This window comes from Rutilus rutilus (genome assembly GCF_951802725.1).
Source record: "Rutilus rutilus genome assembly, chromosome: 1".
Lineage (NCBI taxonomy): Eukaryota > Metazoa > Chordata > Actinopteri > Cypriniformes > Leuciscidae > Rutilus > Rutilus rutilus.
Window position 1 is genome coordinate 931,205 of NC_140209.1, and position 9,638 is coordinate 940,842.

General features: G+C 37.4%; 2 protein-coding genes across 3 annotated transcripts in view; one reads left to right on the plus strand and one right to left on the minus strand.

The window, feature by feature from the left end:
- The window catches only part of LOC311301482 (uncharacterized protein), a 36,871-nt gene extending 34,779 nt beyond the window's left edge, over window positions 1-2,092 (plus strand). The window contains exon 2 of one of the 2 annotated variants that reach the window (XR_014629467.1): window positions 1,365-1,627. Coding sequence is in view for 1 of the 2 variants with exons in the window: in XM_084426630.1 (XP_084282756.1) it covers window positions 1,365-1,371 (7 nt within the window). In the remaining variant the exon portion in view is untranslated. Of the gene's footprint in view, window positions 1-1,364 lie in introns of both variants that reach the window. The other variant, XM_084426630.1, reaches the window with a different exon arrangement.
- LOC311301520 (uncharacterized protein) overlaps window positions 1-9,638 on the minus strand; it is a 402,121-nt gene that overhangs the window by 135,523 nt on the left and 256,960 nt on the right. The gene's annotated exons all lie outside the window — the stretch shown is intronic.

The following is a 9,638-nucleotide window of genomic DNA, read 5'->3' on the forward strand; positions in this document are numbered from 1 at the left end:
CAAGGAAAACAAATCTCTTAACTAATGCTGTAAACTATGGAGTCAATTGTAGCCTATAGGCTTCATTAGCCTACTATAATATTGAAGGTAAAAATTAACTTATTTGTATACAAACACTTAAATTAAAGTTTTATTTATTTTTATAATAATAAAATTATATGCAATATAAACATTTATATGGTGGCTGTCATAACTTGCCAGCTTTATTTAAACATGCATTATGAATATATAATATGGTGCATATATTTAGCAAAATGCTCTTCTCTAGAGTTAATTTTTCTAGCCGACCAACGAGTTTATGGTCATTGGATATGGTTTTTCTGAGGTAAATGTGGCGTTACATGACATTGTTTACAAGCTGTTTTACTGACGTCTTTCCACGGTTGAAACACTGATTGAGCGATTCCATGTGATGATACGGATTTCGATAAGTTGTACTCTATATTTTAACACACTTTCAGATGCTCATTCATGTTTATTTGGCACTGTAACTGGTGTTATTAAGGCGGAAGAGAAGATCATGTGCTGCTGCTTCTCTTGAGCTGAGCCAGAGCGATCTCACGCCACAGCGCCATAATGGTATTCGCTGGTATATATAATGGTATAATTTATGTTTTTGAATTTCGTAAGAAAATGGAATTTGAAATCAGAGACTTTGTTTCATATCAATAGTAACAAAGCACAAAGATTATTGTGATTTATTGGATGGGATGCGCGCAACAATGTTCCATTCATTCATCAACTGAAAACAAGATGACTAATCGATTATTGGGATTTAAGAATCAATATCGGTTCGAAAAAATGAGAATAGATTCAAATCGAGAAATCAATATTTTTTTGCCCAGCCCTAGTATCCATCCATTGAGTTTATTATTATTTTTATTAGGGGTTCAAGCACTTCAGTGCTGAAACCCTATTGTAATTGTTAATTTACCCTTTGGGTAGCTATAACAGGGTCATTTTGAAAATGGGTGTGGCAAAAAAACACTCAAAAGCCTATAAATCCTTAACGACAACTCAGAACTTCATGAAAATTGGTGAGCATATATGTGACAACATTCTGAACAAGCATGCAACATTTTATGGAGATCGGACCATAGGTGGCGCTATAACTGTTAAAAAGCTTTAAAAACCACATATTTCATTAGTAAATTGCCTTATCTGCTTAAAGGCCTTAAAATGCTTGAACCCTGATAAATGCTGCTTGCAGCTTTAATTATCATTATTATTATTGCAAGTGACGATGTTTTTTTCCAGTTCATAATCAATTAGCATTCAGCTGCAACTTCTACAATCCAACATAACAATATTAAAGTTCTGAGCTTCATTTCACTAAGTTTTCTTTCTACCGCTGTGATTTTCAGGTGCTGAAGATGAACAAGAGGATCAGGAGTGTCTGAGGATTGCTCTGATCGGGAAGACAGGAAATGGGAAGAGTGCAACAGGAAACAGTATTCTGGGAAGAGATGAGTTTGTCAGTGAATTAAGACTAGATTCAGTCACGACAGTTTGTGAAAAGAGAGTTGGTGAAGTTGATGGTCGACCAGTAACTGTTGTTGATACTCCAGGTCTCTTTGACACGACACTGACAAATGATCAAGCAGTAAAATAAATATTGAAATGTATTTCCATGTTGTCACCTGGACCTCATGTGTTCATCATTGTGTTGAGTTTGGGAAGATTTACAAAAGAGGAGATGGACACAGTAGATCTGATAAAGAAGATCTTTAGTCCAAGAGCTGCTCAGTTCAGCAACAAAAGAGTGAGAGAGAACAAATGAAGAAGATGATGGCAGATCTTCAAAGAGAGAAAACAACATGGTATGAAATGTAATTATACAGGATTCGGGAGAAATATGATGGCAGAACTAAAGCAGAGGAAATGTATAAGGAGCAGATTTGGGCTCTCAGGGATAGTTGCTGTAAAGCCTTAAATCTAGCCTTTGGTTGATTGACTCGCAGTGCATATTAATATTCTGTTTGCTTAGGATTCTGATGTTATCTATGTGTATTTTTTCTGATAAAATTCTATTGTGTCTGTGTTTGATTTGCCTTGACAGATTTTTTTTCATAATTGTCTTTAATTCTGTTTTTGTCAAAATGTTGCAAAAAAAAAGTGTGTGTTGAGTGTGTGTGATGATCTACGCTCATTTGCTGTGTGCCAACAACGGTTAGTTGGCTTGCCAGTTCATCCTTGTGAGGGACCTGGAACATATTAGATCATTCTAGTGTTGACACCTGTGGATAACTAAAAGATATTGTGAAAGCAGGCATTTACTTCATTTTCTGTTGGTAATTAAAATGTATCATATAACTTCTTATTAGCTCTGTCCACTTGATTATGGTTATCTGGGAAATGTAGGGAGAGTGTTTTTTTTGTTTTGTACATATTTTTCCTCCAGTTCCTGGTTAGAGAGGAAGCTCAGGGAAGTTTGTGTTGTTGCTTCTTTTCTGTTATTATTTTAGGCCTTACTCTCTCCTGAAGATTTATCCCCATCTTTTGTGAAGCCTTTTTGATATATGAAGGAAATAAATACTTTTACTTTTCCTTAAAGTTGTGTTATGTTTTCACCCTGAGACTGAGGATGAAGTGTGTTCTGCACATATTTTTACATCTCTACGTTATCATACTTTCTTTTCCTTTGTTACCTCTCCTCCCGACCCCTAGACTGGGAGGGGAACGCGTCACGGATCGCTCTGAGACTTTAGTAAGATCCAAGCGCAGCTTCATTGGAAAATCCAGAATCGTAGTCAAATGCCAGACAAAGGGTCAAAACACTTGCTGCAATTAGCTCATTCTGAAAGGTCTTCGGTTGCTTGCCAGCAGCACGTTGTGCCCTTGCAATATGTTGCTGCATTACAGGATCAAACTTAGCTAAGAGTTCCAGCTCTTTTAAAAAGTGACCATTGTTTGGCTGAGACAGTGTGTCACTTGACCCTCTCAGTGCGTGAAAGGGACTGGATTATGGCCACTAAGTGGGTAAAAACCTCCCTCCAGCGCCTCTTCTCAAACTCTAGAAGTGACATTTCCTGCATGTCTACTGTTTCCCCCTTTTCCAGACGCATCTCTAACTCCTTCCATGCTGCCAGATGTTTGATGTGTTCAGGTGAGTTCTCGTGGGTGTTTAAAGGGGATGGTGCATTTAATCCACTTCTGATTAGTCAAGTCAAGTTACTTTATTGTCCCCCAATGGGGCAATTTGTTGTGCAGCAGATAGTATACAAAAAGAATACAAATCACACACAGTCACACACACAATACAGAATTGCCTACCTTGCAGGCATAATTAAATAAAATAAAAAATAATCAATAAATAGTATCTCGATAGGTTATCTATGGTACTTTGTAGAGTTAAGAAGCAGAATGGCTGCAGGTACAAAAGAATGTTTATATCTGTTGGTTCTGAATTTTGGGAGTTTAAAGCGTAGTCCAGAAGGCAACATCTGAAATTCAGCCTGTAAGGGATGAGAACTATCTGACAGGATAGATTCAACCCTCCTTTGCATCTGCTGCTGATAAAGTTCATCCAGCCCTTTCTGCTTAGCACCTGTAATGCAGCTGCTCACCTTAATTAACCTGGAAAGGGAGTTTTTTTTTGTTTTACAATAATGGACCTGTACCAACAGATTAGGGAAAAGGTGACAACTGACTCAACAAAGGAGCTATAGAAAAGAGTCATCAGAGTCTTGTCCACATTAAACTTGGCCAGCTTCCTAAGGCAATACAAGCGCTGCTGGCTTTTCTTGCAAAGCAAACTAGTATTTGGCTCGAAACACAACTTATCATCAATAATAGATCCTAAGTCCTCTAACAACCTCTATTTCCTGACCATTTATACTAGTTTTTAGAGTGTTTATGGCATTATGCCTAAAATCAATACACATGTCCTTAGTCTTTAAAACATTCAGTTCAAGAAAGGCTTCCTGACACCATGTTACAAAGTGGTCAATGTGACCGTGTGAAGCGGGCCGTGTGAAGTTTCCTCGTTGTTCAGTAAGCTGACAATAACCGTATCATCAGCTAATTTCACAAAGTGTCGGTTTTCAGTCACAGAGCGACAGTCATTAGCCGCTTTCCGACCGGAGGAACCTTTACACAGTTCCTAGAACTAAGGTACTAAAGAACTAAAGAACTAAAGTACTAAGGTACTAAGAACTAAAGTACCCGGATGTCGGCGTGTTCGCACCGCAGGAACTAGGAACGATTTTAGTTCTAGGAACTCCATTTGGAGGAACTAATTTAGGTCCTACTTCAGAGTAGGGTCTAAACCAGCACTATAGGAACTATCCGTGACGTTAGTGTACGCTGATTGACCGAATGCAAGCGGATCACCAGCACCCGCCATTTTTAAAACAGCTAGAATGTAAACACACAGATTATAGCCTATATATTTACTCCATAAACTAACTATACAAACATGGAAAACAGTGATAGATGGGTCTCTAAACCTTTATGCTGAAGAGAAAATCCAACGCAACTTTGAGGGGACCAAGCCAAACATGATTATGTTTATCTGCCCAGCTAGCAACACTGAACATCAACCACACGGCATAGGCTAATAACCTTTTTCATATACTGTCTACTTTCTATAACAGTTCTATCTAATAAGATATTAAACAGTACTGTTAGACAGATCACTAACTATTAAACACAGAGAATGCGAGCATTGTTTGCTCTGGCGTTCTCAGCGCCGCCAAAATAAAGGTCCGTCGCGCCGTCAAAATAAAAGTCGCCGTGCTTGCGTCACTCCCTTACCCCTCCTACCAGTTCCTATGGCCACTTGGCCAGTGCGAACGCAAACAGCAAAACCGAGTCTGGGGGAAAGTAGTTCTTAGAACTGTTTAGAAGTGGACAGTTCCTAGAACTAAGTTCCTAGAACTACTTGGTCGGAAAGCGGCTATTGGTGTACAGAATATAGAGGAGGGGGGAAAGAACACACCCCTGAGGTGAGCCAGTTGATGTGTGGGCCAGGTCAGAAAGATGGCTATTTACTCTCACTCGCTGGGATCTATTCGTGAGGAAGTCTAATATCCAACCCACAAGGTTGGCCTCAAGTTGAAACTGATGCAAGAGCTTCTCAACCAGCAGATGGGGCTGAATGGTGTTAAAGGCTGACGAGAAGTCCACAAACAGTAGTCTGGCATGGTTTTTGCTTCCCTCAAGATGTTTAAGGATGAGGTTGAGTACTGTTACAGTTGCATCCTGGACCCCTCTATTGAGTCTATATGCAAACTGTAATGGGTCGAGAAGACAGTTCGTCCTAAATGTCAGTTCTTTTTTGATCAACTTTTCGAAGGAAGTCATCACAAGTGACGTAAGGGCTATGGGTCTGTAATCATTTAAAGTCTTTGGGTGGCTATTTTTTGCAACAGGGACTATAGTTGACTGTTTCCATAAGTCAGGGACCTTCTGTTGGGACAATGATTGATTAAAAATATAATTAAAAATGGGGCCTAGCTGTTCCGCACAACAAGAAAGAACACGACTACCAATGTTGTTTGGACCCGGACTTGTTTTGGCTTTGCAGTGTTTAAAGATGTTCACAACACTTTGTACAGAGAAACAGACAGCTGATTGGGACAGGGACAGTAAAGACTGTTTTTGGCCAAAGATTTCGTTGCTAAAATCATGTTTATCAAATCTTGAATAAAATATGTTTAGTTCATGGGCCAGTGATATGTCTGAGGTGAAGCCCTCCATTTCCACCTTTTTCTTTGTTTCATCAATTAGACCCACCATTGATTTAATACTGTCCCATGCTGAGCCTAGGAGATTATTGCTCAGTTTGTATTCAACTTTGAGTTTATAGTCCCATTTAGCCCTTTTGATTTCACGTTTAATCTCCTTTTGAATACTGTGTAATTCCTGGAGGTTATTTTGTCTGAATACTAGCTTTTTCTTTTTCAACAAGTCTTTAAGTTGTTTACTCCCCCATGGCTTGTTATTTGGGTATATTTTAACAACTTTGTTAGGGATTATAGTGTCCTCACAATATGCAACCCATGAGCTGACCACTTCAGTCAGTTCATCTATGTCCCGTGAAGATTTAACAAACTCCTCCCACAAGGTACAGTCCAGGCAGCCTTGCAGGGCAAGCGTAGCCTCCTCAGACCAGACCTTCACTCGCATGGAGACTGAGAGCAATTCAATGTCTTTTGTACACAGCTTTTCTCTCCCCGCCCCCTCGCGACTTACCAGAGGTCGCTGCCACCCGATCCATGCGAAGGGGAGCGCCGAAACCATCCAATGCAATGTCAGCATCCAAGTCCGCTTCTCCCAGCCATGTCTCTGTCAAGGCCAGAATACAGGCTATTTTGCTCAAAATTATAATTGTGATTATTAATGACCATTATTCTCAGTTGAGAAATTGCAGAGAAAGAGACAGTTAACATAAATTAAATGCATAATTAGCATATCAAAAGGGGTCAAATGGCCATTTTGTGTGCTCTTTACAACCTACCCTCACCTAGGCCTGAGATGGCCGCCTTAACTTAAACAACTACGATAACTTCATCAGAGGGTATGAATCTATACAAAATGCATGGGTAGATAATTCTTAACACGCTGAATGTGGCCCAATTTTTCCATGTCTGTGTGTCTGTGATCATGGGCATTGTTACATTTATTATTATTAAAACTAATAATACAGCAATAAATAACACACTATTTATAGAAGTCAGAAGAACACACATTTACTTTGAGCTTATCTTTTATTCCTCAACCACTGTCCTCTTCCTTTTTTCAGCTCCAGAAAGATGGCGTCTGGATGCCATTTCTACCACAGCTTAACATCTATTATTATTTCATTTAACTAAAAATAGCATTGCTGTATGACTACGACTCTGACGAGTAATCCAAATATTAAGTCGATATTGGTTAGGATATTTGGTATTTTATTTTTGACAGCACATTTTTTGTCATATACAAAATGCCCAATATTATGGAATTCCAAAGCTGCCAATTTTAAAAATAAATAAATACATAAATAAATATACAAATAAATGTAAAAAAGAATAAATAAATAAATGTATAAATAAATATACATAGAAAAGCAAAAAAAAAAAACGAAAATAAATAATTATTTATACATTTATTTCCTTATTTATGTATATATTTATTTTTTCCCATATTTATTTATTTATTCTTTTATTTATTTATTCATTTATACATTTATTTATTTATACATTTATTTATTTTTACATTTATTTATCTCTACATTTATGTATTTCTACATTTATTTATTTATTCATTTATTTCTTCCTACATTTCTTCCTGCGTAGGGTAATGAGGAGGGCGTGGTTTACCTCAGACATAGTAATCGAGCTCAGAGTAAGCGAAGGCGAAGGGTTGAGGCCACAGTGACACCCTGTGGCGAAATACAATAAGTGTAGCTCACTGACGTTGATACGGTCTGTGACTGCGAGGTATATGGTCAAAATCCTAAATCTTACTGTGTGACATGGATAGGCTACTCTTTATTCCGGACATGGCCGTAAAACATCGTTTGGTCTGGTTTTGTAAAATGTCCTAAAACAGGGACTCTGAAACGGAAGTGCTTGATATTTTCCATTTTTGGTCAGAACTCATGGAAAGGAAGCAGGGCACATATAGGCTACAGTAGCCGCGTTTCCACTGTCAGGCCAAAAAACGGCCCGTTTAAAGCCCTGGCCCGGCCCTGGCCCGACAGTGGAAACGCGGCTAGTGAAGTCGACGCAAGCATATTGACCAATGCTTTTGAAACGAGACCATTGCATTTTAATGTAGCCTAATTTCCAAAAACAATACTGACAGCAACAGAAACATTTTTTATATTCTATTAAGCAGTGGTAGTCTTTAGCCTACCTCCATAAACTCATGTCCAGGGGCAACCTTAATGTATGAACGTCACGAATCGATAAATTCAGTTAGAGGATAAGACTTTAGGGCAGTTAGCCTACCACTAAAATTCAACCAGAGCCTCATCAGAGCCATCAATACAGAAGAGATCTTAATGCATTTACACAGCAATTAGCCTACAAGTGCATACAAATATTATGAAGTGTTTTACATTTTGAAGACATAAATATGACATGATGGAATCAATGAAGTGATAGGCCTACATTTAATATGAAACTGAAACAGACACCAGGTGAAATCCACTCGTTTGATTCCTTTACAGAATCAAAAACAACTCGACGTGTTGAAGCGGTTCAGTTGTGGATTTGTTTCTGATCATTTCTATTTAGGCCTATGCGTTATTTAAATATAATAATAATAATAATAATAATAATAATAATAAATAAATGACCAAATGTTCAAAAAGTTGGCAGAGAGGTGTCATGTTCAGGGAAACAATTGTTGATAGGCTATTTTTCGGGCCATGAGTTAAATGCGCAAACCTGCGTGACCATATAGCAACTATTCAGAAATGGAAATTATGAATGCATTAATATTTTAAGGAATTAAACGACTTCACTGTAGCCTATATGTGCCCAGCTTCCTTTCCATGAGTTCTGACCGAAAAATGGAAAATATCAAGCACTTCCGTTTCAGATTCCCTGTTTTAGGACATTTTACAAAACCAGACCAAACGATGTTTTACGGCCATGTCCGGAATAAAGAGTAGCCTATCCATGTCACACAGTAAGATTTAGGATTTTGACCATATACCTCGCAGTCACAGACCGTATCAACGTCAGTGAGCTACACTTATTGTATTTCGCCACAGGGTGTCACTGTGGCCTCAACCCTTCGCCTTCGCTTACTCTGAGCTCGATTGCTATGTCTGAGGTAAACCACGCCCTCCTCATTACCCTACGCAGGAAGAAATGTAGGAAGAAATAAATGAAGAAATAAATAAATGTAGAAATACATATATGTAGAAATAAATAAATTTAGAAATGAATAAATGTATTAATAAATAAAATAATAAATAAATAAATATGGGAAAAAATAAATATATACATAAATAAGGAAATAAATGTATAAATAATTATTTATTTTCGTTTTTTTGCTTTTCTATGTATATTTATTTATACATTTATTTATTTTTTTTATTTTTTATTTTTTACATTTATTTATATATTTATTTATGTATTTATTTATTTTTAATTTTGGCAGCTTTGGAATTCCATACAATATAGGCCTGAGAAATTAAGCATTACTAAAGGGTAAGTGCGCCACAATTAAAAAAATGTTTGTCTCTTGTTTCTAAACCGTGAGCATTTTGGAGAGAAGTGTGATGGAATCTGTGCATGTGAATACTGTGATAATTAAGGTATTATCTTTTTCGGAAATTTTTCATGTATGAACTATACAGAGCTATCCTTTATATGTATGTAGTGGGTCTGGGTAATATATTAGCTACTGTCTTTGTGAACTGTATCATGTTTAGTAAGGTCCACGCAATGCTTCGTATCTAAATTGAAAGTGCGCTCACACGAGCTTGATCAAAGTGATTAAGTGACAAATCTCTTAAAATCATTCTAGAGTTTTATAACAGGGTATGGGAAGAAGGGATTTTAGAGATGGAAAGAAGCTGTAATAATTCCCATTAAAAAACAGGTAAAGATCCAAGTATTCTTTTAAACTATACAGACCGATAGCATTAACGTCACATCTAAGTCATGGAAAAAATTATTACAGATTTTTCCCCATAT